The sequence below is a fragment of the Eleginops maclovinus genome, chromosome 2 (assembly GCF_036324505.1).
Source record: "Eleginops maclovinus isolate JMC-PN-2008 ecotype Puerto Natales chromosome 2, JC_Emac_rtc_rv5, whole genome shotgun sequence".
NCBI lineage: Eukaryota > Metazoa > Chordata > Actinopteri > Perciformes > Eleginopidae > Eleginops > Eleginops maclovinus.
In genome coordinates this window covers 5,651,216-5,674,379 of record NC_086350.1, presented here as the reverse complement: position 1 = coordinate 5,674,379, position 23,164 = coordinate 5,651,216, and the positions used below count along the sequence as shown (strand labels likewise).

General features: G+C 40.2%; 1 protein-coding gene across 1 annotated transcript; it reads left to right on the top strand.

Annotated features, from left to right (window-relative positions):
* The first annotated feature begins 595 nt into the window (after positions 1 to 595).
* On the top strand, positions 596 to 21,822 carry ptpn9a (protein tyrosine phosphatase non-receptor type 9a). The gene is made up of 13 exons (XM_063904290.1): positions 596 to 1,044; positions 7,571 to 7,714; positions 11,431 to 11,520; positions 13,222 to 13,346; positions 13,824 to 13,929; positions 14,718 to 14,828; positions 15,868 to 16,184; positions 16,930 to 17,017; positions 17,389 to 17,458; positions 18,112 to 18,190; positions 18,339 to 18,489; positions 18,808 to 19,015; positions 19,507 to 21,822. Exons 1-13 carry the CDS (start codon positions 1,012 to 1,014, stop codon positions 19,695 to 19,697), a joined length of 1,713 nt encoding a protein of 570 aa, XP_063760360.1. The 5' UTR covers positions 596 to 1,011; the 3' UTR covers positions 19,698 to 21,822.
* Positions 21,823 to 23,164: the final 1,342 nt, after the last annotated feature.

Genomic DNA, 23,164 nt, shown 5'->3' with positions numbered 1-23,164 from the left:
AATACTTCTTCCAAAACTGTAAATAGCTTATATAAATGCACATATTGAAGATGTATCAATCTTCTCATCCAACTATTTGAAATGTCTTTCAAAGATAACAATACAAATACTGCTTAACACGCATTTCTACCTAGTGACAGCCGTTCATCATTTAGGTAAAGGAACGTTTACGTAAGCAAAACAACATTTTTAGTGAGAGAACTTTAATTGTGTAGTTCAGTAAGTCCGTTATTTTCGCAATAGCGTATTTTATAGTTATGATAGCGTCTTGTTCTGAGTCCTCCTCGTCCCTCCAGATGCAGACTGACACTCAAAATGGTGATTTTCCTGTTTGGTTTCCTATTTTTATGAATGAAGGCGGAGGTCGTGAGCTTTTGTCATTTTCTAGTTTGTACCACCAGGGGGTAGAGCAACATGCAGAAAGAAAAGCCTCAACTCTCACTGTGTGTGTGTGTGTGTGTGTGTGTGTGTGTGTGTGTGTGTGTGTGTGTGTGTGTGTGTGTGTGTGTGTGTGTGTGTGTGTGTGTGTGTGTGTGTGTGTGTGTGTGCGCGTGCGTGCGTGCGCTTCCCCCACAACATAAAGGCGACGTTCACGGCTAAAAACTTGCAATTCATGGCATGGAGGAGGCGCCGGCAGCCCTCTGATCTGTGTGAGGTGAGGTGGTGGAGCAGCAGATCATGCTCTGAACCCACTTATTACCGAGCCGAAGTCAAGCCTCGTCTAGCTGCTCGAGGGTTTTCCTCTTTCTTCCCTCCTCACTGTCCTCTTCTCTCCTCTTAGGCGAAATCTGATAAAACATCAGCGCGTTTTCTATGTAGTTTGGTGGGCTAATTGCCCTGCTTGTTTCGCAAAGAGGAAAGCAGTTCGTACTGCAGCAGATGCATTCAACTTTGAGCAAGAGGGACAACCCCTAAACCCCGTTTTTTTTACACGAGGGACAGACACATCTCCGTCATCTTCCACTTCATGAAAAGGACGCGTCTCGGGGAAAGGTGATCACAGAACCGACGATGGCAGCTACTCTATCGGCGGAGGAAGAACAGGTAGGCCTTAATGCTTCTTCCTATCTGTGTTTCTTTCACCTAAACGCTCCAGCCTCGGCTCTATACCTGGAGGTATTTTGGCCGCAGCGGGTGCGCAATGAATTTGTTGCTAAATTTTCTTGAAAGCGGAAATATTGTATCGATTTCTGGTGCTTTATTGCTGTCGTTGCATCACTGTCAGATCCTCTGTCCAGCGCCTCAGCTCATGTGTTGCGAAACAGGCCGAGCTCGCCTTTATCCGTCTCTCTGCTAAGATGTAAAATACTCATTCCGGGACTTTAGGGGTTCATTGGTGGGTGCAGACCGTGATATTACACCCGGGAATGTTTTGGGAGAGTATTGGACAAGCAGTCTGCTTCCACACTTGGCTAATTCAGCAGTGTTTACAGTAGAAACTTGGTTTATAGTGACATGCTAGTACTGTGAGTTTGATAAACTGGCATATTTTCACATATTTGACCCAATTTCAAAGATAGGAAATGTATTTTGGTCTTATCAAAGTCTATGAGTTTCACCCTATAGTTCAACATGTTTATGTTAGCCTATAAAGCTTAGTTTTGTCAAATGTTCCATTCATCTGTTTACTATCAAAGTAAATTCAAGAAAACCGGCAAATATTTGCACAACAGAACCTGAATTTAGGGATAAGATATACATTATTCCATGATTCTTAGAATTGCTGCATTAAAACCAATATCTGCCTATCAAATTAAGTGAAAAATATGTTCAACTCTCATGTTATATACTTCTGTCATACTCGTGGATTCAGGCCCTGGAGACATGACTTCAGACTCTTTGGATTTTAAAGATCAAAGCTCAAGTTATACAGATAAACCTGCAAATGTATTAGGTAGCCCTTAGCTAAAAGTAATGCAGTCTAATCATTCGTGGTACTGGGAAGGATTTGCTGCAGGGTTGTTTGTTTGTTGGAAATGAACCCTGCAGCAAATCCTACCTTCATGGAAATTATAATTGTTGAAGCGGATTTGGAAGAAGTTCAAATGTATTGTGTTGACTGAGGTGTCTCTAATAGTCTGTGCCACTCCTTTTTATATCAATGAGGGTGGGCCTTAAAGTCGACTCACCCTATCTATAATAACGTTTATGCAAAAATTGAACATGAACCTTGTTATTGTATACCTTTGAAGTTACCTGTACCTAATAAACTATTGTAAATGAAAGCCTTTATCTTTATGTGTAGTTTGAGTAGCAGTCAACGCAGTAGTGGCATAAACTGTACAAAGTCATGATTGTGTAAAATAACATGAACACTAAAGATAGTTTTTTAGCATATTGATAATTTCTCTATGAAAATGAAACATTGCCATGGAGGAATAATAGCAATCCGTTTGCAGGATGAACATTTTGAATCCATTTGATTCATTTAGTCTTTTCCTTTAGTGCTTGGGTCACGCGCGTGCCTTTTCTTCCTCCTTATTCCTCTCATCATCTGGCCAGCAGAGAGCCTTATCTGGCTACTCCATTTCCTGTGTGAGCCTGGGCCCCCGCTAGGGTACCGGAGGCCCTCATTACATCCACAGCCTAGTGGGGGGGGGTGTGTGTGTGTGTGTGTGTGTGTGTCTCTCTCTCTCTCTCGGGAGCATGCACGGGTGTAGTGGAACTTCATTCTGAAGGCAGCTGTTAAAAGCATTTCCACTAGACTCGGGGGAAGGGGGAGTTTATGAGTTACAGAGTGCGTTTGTGTGTGTCTATCATGTGCTCTAGAGAAAATGTGTGTGTGCCTGTGTTTGTGTGTTGAGTCTACTCCCAGGAAGCAGTGGAGTGAGAGAAATTGGGGAATAGGGAGAGAGTGACGTCATTGACTTCCTGTTTTGGTATTGACTCGTGCCAAATGGGACTCACCGAAGTGAAGAGAAGCTGCATGGCAACAGCAGTCCTACATGTGTAAATAGGTTAGCAGGGCATCTGTTATTGTATAGATTCTGGAAGGGCAATGTCAGGGAAGCCATGAATCCATATGATATACAACAGTGAATACATGCATTAGTTCTGTGTGTAGGATCAAGCTGCAGTAAGCCTCTGTACTTTCAAAAACCCTTCAATAGAGTTTCCTCTGGTGAGACATTAGTACAGTCACTGTGTACAATGTGACTCCTCCTGGCTGGAATGTGAAAACAATGGCAGTATGTCAATACTGGGATGAACAATTCCAGTAACCAAGAATCACCAGGATCTAAAGTAAAACAATTATATAAAAAAAAAAAGGGGTTGCCAGTCAGCCAGCATGTATAATGCATTGCCCTGGCTCTGACACGTTTAAATGTGATACAGCTATTATAAAAAATACTTCACGCCTACATTTCACTACTCAAGATAAGCATACTGAGAATGGTTTATGGGGCTGTTTTAGTGGTTGGCAACAACTGTCTTTCTAGGCAGTTTTTGGCCAATAAAGTGGTTTAAATATTTGACAAATCTTGTAGAGTTGACATGATTCATTAGATATGCTGAAAAATCACTGGTTTTAACACCTGGAACACCAATAAATGCTGTCGATTGTCTAATAGTTTTATAGCTGGAGTTGCAAGTGTTGGATATTCATACACTTGACTGATCTGCCGGTTATTTTCTAGATTGATTAATAGATTGTTTTTTCTAAAATATGAGAGAATTGCAAAATAATGTCTTCCTGGCCTTGGACCTCAATGTCCAAGTTAATGTCCAAAACCCAAATACTTAAGTTTAAGATGATACAAAGCCACTAATCCACCTTTGAACAAATCATTGCAGTTCTTGTTTTGTATTGTTGGACGTCCTAGTTCCCTGGGTCAGTGTCTCCAACCTTTTTGGACTTGTGGACTTGTTTTTATGCCTGTTTGGCAAAGAACCAACTATAACTTCATCCGCTAACTCGCTGCACAGCATGTTCCTACCACAGTGAACCTAATCAATTAGTTATCGACAGTCATTGTCAACTCTGCCAATGAACAACCCCCTGACAGCTAACTGGTCAGCTGTTTATTGTTTAAAATGCATCACTCACCATTGGACAAACTGAAGAGTTAAAGACAGCTGAACCAGTGAAGAGTGGAACATTTCCGACCAGAAACAGACTATTCCTGCACTTGCACCGTCTTCTTAGTCTGTTTAGATTTATGTCACGCCGTTAAAGCTAGAATTAAGTGTCTCAAGAACTTGTATCTCCTGCCCTATCAGAACCGGAGCAAGTCAAGCAAATATTTATGCGTCTTTCCAGGAGTTGAAAAAGTTACTCCTCCGCAGTCAGTCTTCCAGAGCAGTCGGCTGTGCTATCATGAAAACAAACTGGTTCATCCTCAAATTCCACTCTGGCGGATATGGCCCCTAGTGCAGAAAAACCAAACAATACTGGCTTCTCGAGGAACAGAGGGTCACGCATGGAGTTGGCAGGTTCTCCTTAAAAGGCTAAGAGAGAAGGAGCAGCTGTCAGAACATTAGAAATCTTGGAAAGCCGAGTGTACCTGACAGCAATCTGACAGGAAGTTGTCTTTGGCCTACATCGAAGGATTGCCGCTTCACAGTGGAACCACAAAGAGCAGATAGCTCCATAGTAGTAGGAACTCATGGACCTCTTGTTGAAAGACGGCACTACAACATTTGCCTAGTCCAAAACCTTTAGTAGCAAGGGTCGGAAAACTGATGGGATACTTAACTTATTCATCAAATACATTTTCTTAAGTCTTCCCAGATTTGTAGGTGGTGTTGACTTCATATATCTCGGTGCAGCTTTCTCTCTCCCTCTCTAAAATAATAACATAGTTTCTTCGGTTGTAATTTTTCGATTTGTCTTGTTTAACACGTCAACAGAGATTGATTTTGCCCCAGACTAACTTGAATCAAATCTAACTTGTATCAAATCTAACTTGAACTTGAATCAAAGTCAGCAACTGTAGTCAATTGTCTGACTCCTCATCTTCTTTGTGACTTTCTCCAGATCAATGGTACCACTAATTACACAACCACTAAACTACCTCCATAAATATTGAAAGAACGATAGCAGTTCAGCCAGTGACACACGAAAAATGTAATAAAAGGGAGAAATGTTTGAAATCCATTTTGTGAAATCCATCATCCTTCATTGTTTTCTTTCGTGGAAGGAGAAGTCTCAGCTGCAGGGTGGACATTGAACACATGGTCTAATGTTTAAAGATTGTCTCTTGCATAGGATGTGGTTGACCTCCTTGATCCTTCTTGATCTCTGTTAACTAGCTTCTGTTCAAAGGCTCTTTCCCAGTCATTGCTCTGACTGATTTTGGTGTTTTGTTCACTGGTGGATGGTGTCATAAGCATGTAGATGTCGTTAAACTGTGCACATAATGAAGTAAATGTAATTATAGTTACTTGGGCTGAAAACAAACACGATAAAATATGGGTAAGTGTTCTTATAATAACTATTTGAGATGGCAATGCACAGTAAAATAGGCCCACAATGTGTGGTTCGTAGTTAAATTGTGAGGTCTGAGTCATTTATGTTGAAAATTGTCAGCATTGCATGCCAATATTGGAAAAATGGCAAAGAATGATCAGATATCCCTTCTCTATTGCACTAAAAAGCTCAGGACTCAGATTAACACCCCTCCCCATGAGAATCGGATACGAAGCGACCTCAGCGCTGTCAGGTGCAATCATCCCTCATCCCTTGCATGCTAAGACCCCTGAACAGAGCAGAAGCTGCAGGCCCTCCTGTGTGTGAAAGCACTGGCTTTCCTGAGGGGAGACAGTGGCGTCCTGTCTCTGGGCTCGGCACTCGTCAGTGATCGTTTTGTATTCCTGAAGAGCCGTGGACTCCCACAACTTGACTTCCTGTCTCCCATGGATGCCCCACCGCCGCTGTGCCACACCAGAGAAGTGGGAGCCTGTGTTTAAAGTGGGAGCTTTCATTGCCTCCTGTGTCGCCTTTTGACGATTCACTGGGTGCTGACTCGCTTACTCTGCGGGTGGTGGTGGTGGTGGAGGGGGGGAGGTTCCTGAGGGAGTGTATAATAAGAGCAGGGGGAGGACAGGAAGCCCCTGAAAGACTGCTGGCTAAATGCATAAGTTATTTGCAAGATGGGTGGAAGGCTTTTATGGTAAACACTTTTTCCAAAAGTGCAGTGGATGATACGAATTTGATTGGATGTTTTTTAGATATGAACCAGTGTCTGATTAAAAAAAATAACCATGTAGTTTTTTTAGCAAGCTCTTTAGATGTGTGAAGGCAGCTGTTTTCAGCAGACAAGCTTTAAAAAACCCACTTCAGGCTACCTTCCTGGCAGAAAGACACAGTTAGCAGCTGGCTGGTGAACATGGAGGGACATTAAGTGGCTAAAGAGCAAGATTTGGAGAGCTGGTGGAGACCGAAACAGAGCTAAAAAACCAGTGAATATTGGACGTATCTGTAAATCTGCTTGATGGGTGTCTATACACAACTGTTGCTAACACTTTTATTTAATGTACTAACAAGTGGATATATGTCAGCTCTGATTTTGTTTGGCTACAATCAGCTATTGCAAGTTTAATATACATTGCGCTTGAATTTGTGGATACCCTAAAAAGCTTAAAAACGTACCGAAATATTTATCATTTTTTCAATCTTACTCCCACTTAACATGAAACAAAATACTAAAGAGTAAACACTCAGTTGTCTCACCAAGTTTTCCTTGATTTATGGTGTAATTAATGCCACGTAATCACCAGTAATCCATCATAACTTCAGTTTTTCGCTTTTTTCCAGTCTGCTCGGGGTTCTTTACTGGAATGGAAGCCAGATTTCACAAGAAACTAATTAGCATCTCCATCCTGAAACATGTTAGAGGCACATGTGTAAGCTTTACCATCACAGAGTTCATTCATCATCTTCTTCCTGTAGGAGACCAAAAGAGACCTAGTTTGGATGACCAATCAAACCTAAAACACATGGCACGCGGGTCATCCAATCAGACAGCATAGTGTTATCGAGGATGACAGCATTCAACAACTACATACGACTGGCTTTACTTGAAGAATTATTAAGTGTGTCACCCTGTCCTTATTGCAGCTTCATGTCATAAACACCAGTTCAGCAAGATTCCAGCTTCCTCTCTTCTCATGCTCTTGCACTCACTTGATGAAAACTATTTTGACTTTGTAAGCTCTCATTGTCAACGTCATCCATTAATGGATTTCACAAAGTGCCAAAGCTTTCCCCAAGCCAGCTGTGTTAACACACTGGAAGGTCGGGCAAAACTCAGAAACATTTTTGTGTAAAACCAATTGCTTCGGTTGGCTGCACAAATTACAATTCACTTCACACATTTATTTTTGTACTTCCCTGTTTATATACGTTCTGTAAAGAAGCTTACAGTGAGCAGACTATACAATGGCATATCAAACACCATCATAGACATTTTACCAGGCATAGAAATTGTGTCAAATATTCAGTGAGACTGTAGATAGCACTTCCTTTGAGGATGTATCACGTTTAAAGCCCCGTTTCACTTCCTTTTCTGTTTGACCCTTTCGAATATGGGAGTGCAAAGTTTGTGACCACATCTGTTTGTGTTTTCAGGCTACTAGGCAGTTTCTGGAGGAAATCAACAAGTGGACCAGTCAGCATGGAGTGTCACCGCTGTCCAGGGAATTGGCCGTCAAGTTCCTCATGGCTCGAAAGTTTGACGTCCTGCGAGCCATCGAGCTTTTCCACAGCTACAGGGTAAGAATTGTTTGGATTAAACCGGTTTTACTTTTGGAGCAGTTAGGATGTAGCACCCTTATAACAAGCCTCATCTTTTCAACGGTCTCTATGAACAGCTGAACTTGTCCATTTAAACACGATCCAGTAGACACGGGCTGTTTTGCACTCCCAATAATGCTGTTTATTTTGTTTCTAATATTGAATGCCAGCATATAAATTAGCCGACCAAGTGGGCAGATCATACTATCACTTTAAAATGCACACCAGATCAAAAACATTGAGTCTGAATTTAACAGTCTTTTTCATGATTCTGAAATTTGCAAATAAGATAAAACTATTTTTATTCGGTGCACAAACCAACGTAACAATCACCTGTAGTAAGTAAGTAGGTAAAGTTCCATTGGTCATACTAAAGTCATAGCAAGAAAATAAATCCACGCCCTTGTTTTATCGCTCTATACTGCGCAGTTTTTATGACAATAATCGTTGACAAATTACAAAACCGTAACGGAGCGAGGAAAAATCAAATGCCCCGCAGCAATGGTTTTAGATAAGATGCTGAGTCATCCCGAGCTCTTACTTGTTTTGATGAAATCTTAATTTTCAGCTTTCTGTTTCAACATAATCGAACGAGTCTACGCCCACATAGCAACAATATTATCTCATTATACAGAATATTATTTCCACAGAACTGTTTGCATAATATTAACCCTTTTGAGGCACAACTGCAAAGTCTCTAACAAGTCATCTCTGAAGAAGCAAAGTGGCTGTGGGAAGAACTTCTCCAACCGCCTAGGGTCATGGAGAGGGGAAAGAGGTCAAAGCTCCAGCAACACTTGGGAGTGTTCACAGAACGTCTTAGTGTTACATCAACTCATTTCGGCTTGTGGGTTTAAGCGTTTTTTTTAGTTACTATATGTTGCTTCTGACACACAAATGTCGTTGGTGATGACTTCAGATGGAAATAAAAAACTAATGGCATTTTGCAAAAAGCAACGTATTCAATCGGGTCGAGATAAAGAATTTAAGGGCCCTATTATGCTTTTCAGGGTTTTCCCTTTCCTGTAGTCTGTTTATATAGGTTTCTTTGCATGTAAATGGTCTACAAAGGCTCAAATCCCACATTTTTCTCTCCCACACACTTCCCGCCCCTTCCTGAAATGCCTCCATTGGACTCTATTGGTTTCTTCAGTAAGATATTTACCTCACTATGTAACAGTTGCGCTTCTATTGGCTAGTGCTTCAACTCATTGTACCTGATAGGCTAAGGGGAGGGACATCTCGCAACAGAGCCGGCTAGCTAACCAATCAGAGCAGACTGGGCTCTGGTTTCAGACAGGCTGAAAGAGTATGAGAAGAATAAAGAGCTTTTTGAACATTAAAACATTGAGACATGTCACAGTAGAGGCACAAGAGACTAATATGAACCTGAAAACAAGCTTAATATGTCCTCTTTAAAATGCCCTTTCTAGACAATGGATAGCAGTTCGAACAACACACAGATTGACTCAAAGGCAGAAGGTGGAGGTCATATTGTAGAGCGTGTTCACCAAACCCACAGTAACAAAAGCCCTTTTTCATTAAACGAAATGTCTTCAGAAGTTCTAGCCAAGCAAGGGATCGCCTAAACAGATGCACCAAAAACCCGGAGCCAGAGACACACACACCCTTACACTGAATTATACACCGGGGGGGTTATTTCAAGAGGCAGCATGAAGTCTATTCAGCTTTAAAGAGAGCTTTGAGCCCATCAAAAAAAAACAGGGTTGCACTATCATCAGAAAATACTTCTCAGTTGAGGTTATGAGGTCAAATGAAATGAGGAACAACATTATTTCCAGGAATGGGTGTTTTGGGCCAGCATGCAAAACAATATTGAACACAATAATAGAAATGTGTGCGTGATAGGTCAAATGAAATCCTATTCTTTGCTATACTTAAAAATGTATTTGAAGCATAAGACCTATGTATGTATATTTATCATTGCATGTTTTGCTGTCCCTTTAACAGCCATGCATGGGAGTGTGTATATATATATATATATATATATATGGATCTTTATTAGCTAGCTGTGTTTCTATAAACAATCTGTTTTAGGGACGTTGAAAGGCCACCTGCCACAGCATAGCGGAGAGATGTGTTCGTGCACAACACATCACTGAAATAGCAGTCGGTGACCTTGGTGATATTATTACCATCAAGCCGGAAAATGATGAAGTATGAAACCTCTAGAGCGGCACGAGTGGATCAAACTGCAGGTCTCATTTACTTTATGATCTGAAAATAACATCTAGATAATAACGTAGCAAAGGCTTCTCCTCTGAGGCATGTAATAAATACCAGAGAGTTGAGGATAATGTCTCGTTTTGTCCCTAAATGGTCTTTACTGCTGTAGGTTTAATTCTGGACAAATTTGAACATGTAAAAGGGGTTTATCTGCTCCAATCCGGTTTATCCCCTGCAGCATACGGAAAGTTCTCAAACGTCTCACACAGACTCCCTATGACCTCAATAGCTCCAAGATGTGACAGGGTTTTACCTCCTACCTTTTTAGTAACGTTGCTTCAATCGCCCAGGTGGGTTCTTATTCCTGCAATGAATAGCTGGCGTGCGTGAACGCGACTCGCTTATGAATGCCTCGACTGTGACTCTGAGAAGGATTAGTCTCCCCCGCCACGACACAGTTCATTTAACTCGGCTTAATGCTGCGTCAGCACCGGGACAGAAGCTGGGGACAAGTAATTTGTCAGAACAAACTAAGGGGGGAAACTTTCCAGTGAAGTGTTTGTTTGGGGGGGGGGGTTTGGTGTCCAAACAGGCCAAGCTGGCATTCAGGCTGAGGAGGCTGGTCGTGCGAGTCAGGCCTGGCACGAAACATCAGTGTATTTTAATTTTAGCATCTGGTTTAACTGCAGCAGGAGGAGCTTAAGCTGTGATTGGCTGTATTTTAATAAATCAAAGCATTAAGTTAGACAATGAAGTGCCACTAAAAGTACAAGCTGTAATATATACGTTTTTAAACTGCTTCTATCCGTACATGTTAGTTTCTCTTTCCATATTCAATAATCACATATCACAATCACAGGTTCTTCAAACAATCCAACATACTTTAGTCAAGATATGCAAAGTAGTTCAAAGTTAAGAAAAATAATAATAATGCAATTAAATAGTAAAAGTGATAAAATGATGCAAATAAAATCCATGAATAAGAAAAAACATTATAATTAAATATTGTACAGTAAAATAAATACTCGATACTGAAAAAATGTTATATACCATTATCTCCCATTTAATAATTACAAATGATTGATGAAATTATAATCTTAGAAATACAAGAGGTGCCATTATTAATAAATACAGTTTCCATAATTTCCCTTTCCTCTTTTTAAAAACCAAACCCTCTGTTAATATCTATTCAGTTAAATTATAGGGAGTTGAGTTTATCAATATTTATCACAGTTCACTGGTAAAAATGCATTAATGTACCCCTTAATAACTAAGTCAAGGGCCCACATTATTTATAAAAGAAAGGAATGGTAAATACAACGGTGAATGAAAATGGCACCTCCCATTCTTGGCCTGTAAGAATAAGTCTTAAAAAAACTCCCACTCAGCCTCCCCGGGGGATGGAAAAAAGGAATGGAAACCTTCCATTGTTCACACAGAGGAATTTACCTCAAAGTGACGGCCTGTTATACAGCCTGACTTCACCTGCTGTGATCTGTTTTCTTCAGGAAACGCGTCTTAAAGAAGGAATCGTCCGACTCCAGCCTCAGGAAGAACCACTGCGCTCTGAGCTGCTCAGTGGGAAGTTCACCGTGTTGGTAAGAGAGTCATTTGAATATCCTCTACTTTGTATCCCTAAAGAGAAACAGGTCATTCTAACGTCATATAACAGAGAAAAATGTATCCTACTACAAGTCAAAGTTCTGTGTATCCAAAGCCTCCTATAGCGTATTCCTCCCTCCCATGGTCCTCCATTGTTGTTCAAAAACGATTGAAAACACATGACCAATGAGACAGATTACTGCTCTGTCACATGTTCTCTCATTATCATGTTGAATGGCTTCTTTAGTTTTCTCCTCTTGATCCCACACACACAGTCTTGGTGTCATGTATGCCTACTAAAGCATCAAATGTGTATTAATCCGCAGCTTAAAATAGTCCCCGACAAATGTACTCGTGTTGTAATATAGTGGAAGTAATGAGGCCTCTATTCAAAACTAAAACTGTATACTTGTGATGTGTTTTTAAGGATTTACATCTCTAGTAGGAATAGAGTATAAAGTATAAGACGTACATGGCTGGTTTTGCTATTTTCATGGAATTTATAGACAAGAAAAAATATTTTAAAAGCAGCCTTATCTTTTCATGTCTGAAGTTGTGAGTAATGCTGCTACTCTGCTCTTGATTTCAGTACTTTTTTTTTTAAAGAATGATGGAGGAAATAGTAAAAACATGCTTTGGTTTTGAATTGAATAAAATAATTGAGGTTTCGAAATAGCTAACAAAAATGTTTCTCTAGTTGCATGGTCTCACCTTGGAGGTCTTTCTTCTTCCCTCCCTTTTTTAGAAATGTAAGCTCTTCTAAACTTGTCAATGAAATAGCTCAGCTCCAGGGTAAATCAATCCATAACTGGCACCTTAAAGGATCCCCAATGTTGATTTTCCATTCACAAAAAAAAGGTGTATGAGAGTACGAAAGCTGAACGCAGGGTTATTTTGGGGTGCTAGATATTGATCGAGGGATTTGCCAAGTGCATTTCCTGTGCCAGACATATTTAGCCTTTTGTCAGCCAAATCAAAACCGTAAATGCCCCCCTTTCCACACACACACACTCCTACTCTCCTGCGTTTCCCTTCTTCCTTCCCCCCGCTGACGTGCCACAGTGGCATTGATGCTGCACATCCTCCTGTTTGACGTCGGAGGTCTCCTGCCTCAGCAGCGGGCTTCATATCCTGCCTGAGGGTATTTTTAGCCACCATGCCCAGGAACACGGTCTTATTTGCTTACAAAGGACGACTCCCTGTAATCTTTGCTCTGCGCCTTCATTAAAAAGAAAGACCTCCAGTTTTCCTGACACCAGCAGCTGCAACACTGATCAGGTTTGACGTGGAAAAAAAAAATCTGTGTCACTCTCATTGGTGGATGGGGGGGGGGGGGAGCTGTAGGACCTGCATCATTATTACCAAGAATTGTTGCTCCTGTTGAAATGTTGACAGGCCTTTTTTTTTTTTGGCAGAGTGCCAGAAAGCAGCATATGAAATTAAGTGCCCCCCTGTGGTCGTTGTTCAGCCTTCATTTTTGCAGAGCGACCATTTGTCTGCCTTGTAGTCACACCTTAAACCACATGATTTCTAGGAAAATATACATCTTTCAACATTTTCTCATAAACAAATGAACAACATGCATCTTATGAGAAATCAGGTGGTAGTTATTGAGGATAGAAATTAAGTGAGGACAATAAGCCTTTCAGAAATCAAAGAAAATGCTTAGTTTTTTTTTCTAAACGTGTGTATTTCAGAGTGTGCGGGATCCTTCGGGGGCCTCCATTGCCTTGTACACTGCCAAACTTCATCACCCGAACAAAACAGGCAACCATGTGGTGCTTCAGGCTCTCTTCTACCTCCTGGATCGGGCTGTGGAAAGGTGAGGACTATGGGTTTAGACCCTGAATATGTAACAAAAGTTGTAATATAAAAGCTGAATTTGACTTTTATTTATTATTGAAATGTTATCTGATCAATAGTGGGCATCCATCTTTCCCTTAAAAAAACAATCAGCACTATTTTAGCATTTGTACTTAAACTAAAGACTAAATATATAACCCTATTTATTGCCAGAGGTTAGTTTTGATTGAGTATATGTAATACTAAATGTTTCATTAAAGGGGCCATATTTAGTTTTGGGGGGTTTTCCCTTTCCTATAATGTGTTTTATATAGGTTTTTGTGCATGTAAATGGTCTGCAAAGGCTAAAATCCAAATATTCCCCAGAGGTAGTTTGTCTCCCACCAATTTTTTCTATTTGCTGTGTTGGAAAACATTTTGGTAAATGGTCCCGCATCAGTAAGTTGTTACCTGACCTGTTTGTTAATGTTTGAAATTAACCTCTTTTTGCACACAGCTTTGAGACCCAGAGGAATGGCTTGGTGTTCATCTATGACATGGCGGGCTCTAACTACACAAACTTCGAGCTGGACCTGAGCAAGAAGATCCTCAACCTGCTCAAGGTTTGACTTGCAGTGCTGTTTTCTTACATGAAATGTGTACAGTAAATGTACCAAAAAATACAAATATCTGAAAAAATAAGATGCTTAATCCTGAAAAATAGGACGGTGTCACACTCACAAGATACGATTTAAAGACCACTCCCTTTAGTAAAAGAAGGTAGTAAAATAAATGTCTTACGGACTGGATTTACAAGCATAAGAATGATTTAATCCACACACCGTGGCAGTGCCGTGCTCAGCTGTAGGCATACTTGCAGAGTCCTGCCGAATTAAGCACCACTCTAAGTGATCTAGTAGTATGTCATCTTGAATCAATAACAGAGACACTTGTGTGGCCACATCTGCATCAACGGCATGTATTTTGTGCCCACATATTGATCTAAAAAGGGACTGTTGGCCTCCTCAAATTCCGCTAAAATATTCAGAGAAGATGGAGTGAAAGATTTACTATGCGAGTGCGCTGTCTAAGTCAGGTTTTAAGGATAAACTAAGTTATTTCAGACCCAACAAACTAGCACATAATTGTCTAAATCATGGCTTATACGCACTTCTTATTGCTGAATTGCATAGGAGGAAAAATGCTCCTACTATGCATGTTTACTGATTTATCCTATTAATGTGTGCTTAGGTCTAAATGAAATATGTTTAATGTACTTATTATATTTGCCTTTTTCATCTTACTGTTACAGAGATATTTCCCCGTGGTTAAACCACTGAAGGATTTCTACATACTTCCTGTTGAAGCTGAAATAAATTGTTGTTGTTTCTGTGCTTTCTCTCTCCACTAGGGGGCGTTCCCTGCCAGGCTGAAGAAGGTGCTGATTGTCGGGGCCCCTGTTTGGTTTCGTGTGCCCTACAATCTGCTCAGCCTGCTTCTCAAGGAGAAACTAAGGGAGAGGGTAAATAAAGGAGCTCATTTTGTAAATCTTGCACCATGTGTATGATGTTTCTTAGCTACCAGTTTTGGGAAATCCTGTTAAGTTTATCTGGAGAGGCGTTCAATGAGTGAGCACTTCAGTGTTATTGATTGCTGCAAGTGATCATTTGATTAGGGGCTTCTCTCCCACCACACATAAATACTTGAATCACAGGAGTCGATCACCCTGCCTACATACCCGCCCCTGAGGAATGTCATTAGTATGGATTTATTCCGAGTCACCAGTGTCTACTCTAAATTGTGGTTTAAGATTACTAATTTAATCAAGAATATGCAAACGAATACAGATTGACGTAAAAACAGAAAAACAAAAATAATGTTGAATACTACTTCAGTCAGATACCCTTTATTCTTCACACAGAGGGGGAATCTAAATTGTTAATCAAAGAGACAGTGCAGATAAAAGGCATAAATAAGATGGGTAGACATTCATATGAAATTAAGAAGCAGGCACACATTAATAAAATAAAACATATTGAAATGTATAGAAAAAAGCTAAATAGCAGCATTATGATAAAGTAAGTTAATCAGCCACCGGTTATATCATTAAGAAATTGTAGAAATGGTGCACATTGTCTTAGCATTATACCTGCTAAACTTTAGCATATTAGCATTCAATTCAAAGTACAGCATCAATGTGCTGCACGTGGACTCGTGTGACAGCACATTTTAGATGCCAATGTAGTGCTACAGGTACATTTTAAGTGTGTGCAATTAATATGTATTTATTTTTCTGTTATCTCTTTACTTGAGTCCCTTTTCACACGGTGGATGAATTCCAGTATGCTCATGATCCTCAGACATGTATTGTATAAGTATATGCTGCACATAGTAATGTTACCATCAACAGTGGTGTTACAGTCTAAAGAAGTAGCAGCCAGTAATAACAATAACACATTTCAAAATAGTTTACATTGTTGTCAGCAGTTCCTGAAAAGTCCATAGTTGACTTCGATGTGAACTTATAAACATCTATAGATCCGTTTCTGTTCTTTCTCCAGGTCCAGATGGTGAAAATGGCCGAGCTTCGCCAACACCTTCCCAGAGATTGCCTCCCGCAGCACCTGGGCGGCCTGCTGCCTCTGGAGTCGTTCAGCTGGAACCAGCAGCTCCTGGCGGGTCAGAACGGCCGGGTGGACCCAGTGGACGAGCTGGTGGGAATCCCCGTGGAAGACGCTTCCATTCACGTCCCCGGACCCGAGTCCATGCGCCCGCAGGAGCTGCTGACGCACCTCGGCAGGCTTCAGCGCTCCGGCATCCATCAGGAGTACGAGGAGGTCCGCAAAGACCCGCCTCCCGGGACTTTCAACTGCGCACAGTGAGTTCACATCAGCAGACGGAAGGAATTAATCAACCTCATGTGAACTTGAATTTGTGAAGAATACTTTCTTTTCTTGCATGCCTCAAAGGTTAGCAAAGAATCCAAAAACGTATTCAAGTTTTGATGAATTTAAGTAACTAAGGAAAAGCAAACTATATCCATATCCAATTGTTTATTCACTACTTTCAAAACACCTGCTTTTTGCTAAAACCATACTTTTTAAAACTCTGTCATTTAAGAAGTAGTTGGATAATAGTGATATGGTTTTGCTGTTGACAAAAGCAACTTCCATTAGAGTTATTTAGATTCAACCGATAACATCTGGAGCATCTGAGTTTGATTACAAACATAAAACAAATAAAGGAAGCCTTTAATGTGTTTCCTTTGTCTCTGGGATTTATTGTGATTGCCCAAGTTTAGGTTACATGTGTTCATTGAGTGAATAATTATTTTGGACCTAAGCTCACATAATTAGCCTAAACACACACAATGATAATCACTTTTGTAGAAGCTGAAACCATTAATTCATAACTCAATTAACAGAAAATGTATCTACAATTAATTTAATAGACATTGCAGCCTCTCAAATATGGGAATGTCATTTCAGTCATTCATGTAATAAATCAACTGAATTTATTTGGATTTTGCACAGTTGGCTGTATAAAAAAAAAAATAGCAACCCAGATGTCAAGCTGCTCCAGTTGTAGTGTCATTAATAAATGCTGCTGTCATTTGTCTACAGATCAGCCTATAATCAGGAGAGGAATCGCTATGGTGACGTGCTGTGCCTTGATCAAACCAGAGTTCGTTTGAAACCCAGAAGGAACGAGGTCGGTGCTTTCTTTATTCTTTTGAAATATCCATATCATGGTTGTCATTCATGTGAAAAGAAAAACACTGCCGGTTCCATTCATATCTCTCAGCTGCCAAGAAACCTGCCAAGCTTCAACGTTTTGAGAGGCTGCCACGCTGCCGCTGGTGTTTATCCAGAAAGTAACCCAAGAGTATTCTTATTCTGTTGTGTTTACTCCTCTAACATAATTGAATACTCCTTCAGCATTATGCAGACAACCAGGCTTTGCTGTCTCCTGAATGTCATCACACTACTATTCACATTTTAGTGTCATTCTTAAACTGACAGGATCTACTTCAGATTTTGCAGGGTTATCTCTATCTTAATAACAAAACTCTGTTCCCACAGCGAACAGACTACATCAACGCAAGCTTCATGGACGGCTACAAACAGAGGAATGCATACATTGGTACTCAAGGTATAACAGCTGTTACATATTTTTAGTCAATTCTTTCTGGATTCCTAGTGTTTAAATGTATACTTCCTTAATCATTATTGCATAAGGGTGACACAGTAGCATGAAATGTGGTAATTTGGAAAACAAAAGCGTAAATTAATCAGAAACTTCATTTCCTAGGTGAGTGTTGGGGTGGGTTACGGTGTTCGAGGCATTGCTTTGAAATCTGAGTATTTATCCACACAAGAGAAACCAAGGGAGTAGCATTCATTAAAAAAAGCCAATCACAGAGGACCGAACACTGAACCTTGTGGGACACCAATGTTAAGAATGTGGATTTTTGAAAACCAGGTCAAATAGACACGATGTTTAGTGTTATAGAAACACATTTTCTGAAGATCTTTCTCAAACTGACTTGACATGGTGGACCTACAGGTAATGGGTGTACAAATAGAAATGGCACACTCTAAATTAGCAGGAAATAAGCAGTTAGCAGAAAATGACGATTTAGAGCATGGAAGGGTTTCTGTTTAGTACCCTAGAAAAAAGGGTAATGATTGTCTTCATCAGTGATTGGGTCGAGTGCAGCTCATTAAACTGCCATTCCACGCAATCAATTAGATATCCTCCATCACACTGAAATCATTTTAATGTGCTTTGAATCTCTTGTCAAGGACCGCTGGAAAAGACCTACAGTGATTTCTGGAGAATGGTCTGGGAACAAAACGTGCTTGTTATCGTCATGACTACCAGGTAATTTCACTTGTTTATTTATTTTAATGCCAAGTCAAGTTCATACTTGTTTGCTTAGTTATGAAAGGTGCCAGTTCTCCTGTTTTCAAGTACATCACGATTGCAACAGAATTGATTTCATCGAGTGTGTCCTGTCTCTGTGCTGCAGGACAGATGAGGGGAGTCGGAAGAAGTGTGGACAGTATTGGCCTCAGGATGAAGGTGGGCAGGAGGTCTATGGCCACATGGCAGTGGTTAACCAAAGGGTGGACAACCACACCCACTACAACCACACCACCCTGGAACTGCACAACACTGAGGTACAGGCATAGACTAATGCAATAAATATGTATTGCAACAGGAAAACAGATAACAGATGCATAATGGGGGGGAATCATGCATCGTAGAGTCAGTAATATTAATGTTATGGCCAACAAATGTAAGTCCATAGTCCCATCTTTATATTTGTTTACAAAATCAAGCTTATTTCCAGTGTTTATTTTATGGTTAGCTAACTGCAAGCAAACTGTATCTTCATATACAGTATAGTTTACAGACATAAATAGTGAGGCGTTGATATACTCATGCAAGCATATTTCTCAAAATACTAAAGTATTCCTCATTTTGTGTCCATTCAGACGTGTGAACAGAGACAAGTGAGTCATTTCCAGTACCTCAGCTGGCCTGATTACGGCGTTCCCACCTCAGCAGTGACTCTCATTGACTTCCTGGGAGCTGTGAAGAGACAACAGAGGAAAATGGTGAACTCTTTGGGACTTCAGTGGGCGGGCCACCCACAGGGACCCCCGATGGTGGTCCACTGCAGCGCAGGGATTGGGAGAACAGGTGAGATCGGAGATTGCATTTTTCAAAAGTTCAAACTTGATAACAACGCACAGATATACAGGACTTTGGGGACTTTCAGGATTTGTTCAGAGACCCAGTTTTGGAATTCAGATAGAGCTTCAGTTATTAGTCAATCGACAGGAAAACAATTTCCAAAAATGTGGAGATTTCCTTATTTTGTCTTTTTTGTATATCATGTTCAACTACATGTCTTTGGTTGTTGGATTGGAAAAACAAGATTTACATTTATTCATTTTATACTTCTTTCTACATTTTTACTGTTTCTTGACATGTCATAGACCAAGCAGATAACAAATGAGCTTAGACAATAATCTGGGACTAAAAATAGTGTTAGCTGCCGTCCTGTTTTAAGTTATGGTATAATATGAATGGATGAGATGATAAAAGAACATAATAACAATTGTGCTTCATCTTCAATAACCCCCTTCCTAAAAAAAAGTGTCGCTGCTAACCTGCCCTGTTGTTTGCAGGTACCTTCTGTGCCCTGGACATCTGTCTGTCCCAGTTGCAGGATGTAGGCTCGCTAAATGTTTGCCAGACGGTGCGACGCATGAGAACACAGAGAGCCTTCAGCATTCAAACCCCGGACCAGTACTACTTCTGCTACAATGCCATTCTGGAGCATGCCCAAAGACAGGGCCTGCTCCCAGCCAATCAGTGAGCTTCAGCCCTGACTCCCTGAAATTAATCCACGAGCCGTGAGATCTCTGCAGTCAGTCTGTTAACCCCATGCTGTGTTGTGTGACCAATTTGTGAGCCCAGGCTAGTTAACGTCCTCACAGAAGCTGTCTTCTAAAACTAGGTCATCCTTTAATAGCAAGTCAAACCGAGACAAGACGGTGATAAGGAAAGGCCTGAGTTTGACATTATGATGTTTCGATGTGATAACAATGTGACATTTTGTTTATGCCCAACATATCTCAGACAATACGTGGCAGCGTGAACAAACTGCTCCTGTGGTGTGCAGTTTTGTGCTCTGTGTTCAGGCATATTGGGTGACGTGATTGAGGTAATGTTCATTCACCCTTTTTTTAATTTATCTGCCATTTAAAACCAACGGTTTAGGGGACCTTTAAAGGAGTAATTCGCCCCAAAATTTAAATGAAATCCTTATCAGTTTAAGCTCCACAGAAATTAAGACAATGATAACAATAAATATGACCTTTAATGTAAACCTGGCCATTGTGTGCCAAGAGTAATTTAATTTAGCTATGGAGAGCCATTTTTTAAACATCAGCATATATAATTTACAAGGACAATATCATTGTGATACGATTTAAGTAAGCTGAATAAAATACTTTTTTGAAATAGCTGAGGCTGGAGAGAGATTTTTATGCGCTTTGTTTTTCAATTTGTAGTTTTCGGGAGTTTTCATTTTGGGGTGAAACGATCCTTTAACTAAGTAAACCATTTTCTATTCCAAATTGCGGTGTTTGAGCTCCACTGTCCCCACCTGTTTAACCTCCTATCCAGGAAATATTGCGTAGTGCATTTTTAGCACATGGTATTTGTCACATAGATGGTACGAGCCAGTCTCAGGAGTGTCATACTGAACACAAGGAGGTGAAACTGCTCAACTTTAAAAAAAAACAATGTAGTCTTTTGCCAAGAAGGTGTTGTATTCTTTTGAGGTTATTTGATGCATTCTCCTTTGCCTTAGTAAAGAAAAAAGCAGCAGTAAAGAGGGGTAAGCACATCCAAAATGACCGGGCTGTAAACTCCTAAATGGCCGTTACACCCCCTCCTGTGATCACTTGTTAAATTCCTTTTTTATCTAACTGTATCCACTGACCTTCCATCTCAACTATGAGATTTCCTGACTTGCAGAACAGACCGTGACCAGTGTCTGTAGCCGCCTTTGCTCACTAGCAGTGCCATCATGCTTCAGTGACTGTGGGAATGTATCGCTAAGTGCCCACACATGCACACACACACATTTAGAGCAGTCTGCAGTGACTATGCCATCAAAGTCATCAGTTAAGACCTCATGAGTAGTGCAATACTTTTTTCTTCTTCTCACAGATCATGTCTTAGCACTTTCATATAACTGTTCCCAATGTGCTCTGAGATTAGTCATCGTGGAGATAGGATGTGATGACGCGTACAATTTAGATCTGTCGCTCTACATGTGATGCTGGGATAGTTAATCTTAGTAATGCTGAAATATAAAACATTTAGTGACATTTTGGACTTACTGTAATTGTCTGCATAGAGCTTTATTGGGGCATCAAGAGGATTGTTACAGGGAAGCCAGAAAATAATGATAGAAAAACTGAAAAAGCATGTACTAATATGTGCCTACGCCCTCCAGAGTCCTTCTTGAGTTCGTCTGAAGTATATTTCATTATTCTTGTGTTACTTTAAGTTCTACAGACTGTGGTTGCAATCAGTGCTTTCATCTGATCCCAGTACCTTGCCATTATTATAGAGTACATGTACAAAAACTGTCTGTGTTTCATACGCTGCATTATGTCATTGCTGGGTGAAAAAAACAACTGTTCTTTGCTACAGAATTCATATTGAATTTGCTTGTAGTGAAGCCTTTTTAAATCTGCCATCCTCATGCACTCTTGTTTTAGAATTATTTTTTCCTTTCAATGATGGATGCAAAATGTGCCCTATTTTATTTTTCTATTGTATTCAACAACTGTTTTCATACGATTACCCAGGATATACAGTTATCTACATTAATTTTATATTTGTTCTATTATAACCTATTACTTTATCATTCGTATGACTATTGAATCAAGCTATACTGTATTAAATACAAACTATGTCAACGTGAACTGTGTGCTTTTTATTAACTTTGCCGAGAAGGAATGTTTTTAGTCTTGTTTGTCAGCAGGATTATGGAAAAATGACTGCCGTGGATGAAATGTGAAAGAGCATACCATTGGAAAAGAAATTCTTTACTAAGTTCAGAGCGGATTTAAATCATGGAGCAGGTACACAAAATATTAATCACTGTTGGTATTATTGCGAGCTACAGTGGAGCATTTCTCTAAATGGCCTAAACTATCAGACCAGTGTTAACTTATAAAGAAGAGAAAATAAATACTAAAAAAAACATGCACAGATATTGGGAAAATTAAAAAGAATCAAAAGGGGCTCAAAATGAACCATGTTTACGTTGTTTAACATGTCAATATAAATCTGCACTCTTTATATCAATAAGTCAAATGACGCAGCAGCGTGAAAGTTGTCACTCGTATGACGAACAGCAAAGAATAATGCTTGCACTTCCCCTCAGCTCAACACAGCGTTTTAGCTTCTATCAGCTGGTTGTTTCTGTTTTACCTTCTACAACATTGCTCTAAATCTGCCTGCCCGGCACTAAACAGTGGACAGACACAGCTAGTGTTTGTGACATAGCAGAAGCATACTAGAGAGCCTCATGTTTCCCTTGGGAGTTGGTGTAGACCCAAAAAGTAGTACATAATGGACTTGTGTTATCAAGCCTTTAGAAACGCAACTCTTAATGAATGCTTCGTGTGTGCTGGTTGTATAAAAAGGCAACTGATCTCTGTATCAACTTTATAAAGTCATTATATGTTAATGTTGAGATTACAACATGTTTAGCTGCTCCAAAACAAAGGAATCAATAGCTGCAGGTTTAAAGAATTAGATCAATGTGTGTATGTCTGTAGGTTGTGAGGATTTCTAAATGTCCGACATAGAACCAACACTAAACCAAATGTATCTCTCATTACAAGGCTAGGTAAAGATGACCATTCATTTTAGCTGACAGCTGAAGGACAAACATCTCTTTTCTTTTGAAATACAGAGCTGGGGGTTGCAGTGAGACTCCTACACTGCTGCATACACTCAATAAATACAGTGAATTTAGCAAGGCTGTGGGGCTTTCAAACCACACCAAAGTGAGCAACAGCGTAGAAAAAGAAATACCCACAAAATGAGGTATACTACTCCCAGTACTGTGTCACACTGCAGCCGTGAAGCATGCTGGGAGCAGTGTGTGGGTATTTCTCTCTCAACAATGCTTATTTTTGGGTGTGGTATGACGTCCTCAGGGCAAAATTACCGATCTCTGCTCAGTATAACGGAGCAGTTAAGCTGTCTCGGATCAGTGTTCAGTGCGAGCAGAAACCTTTTGTTTAGTATTGATCT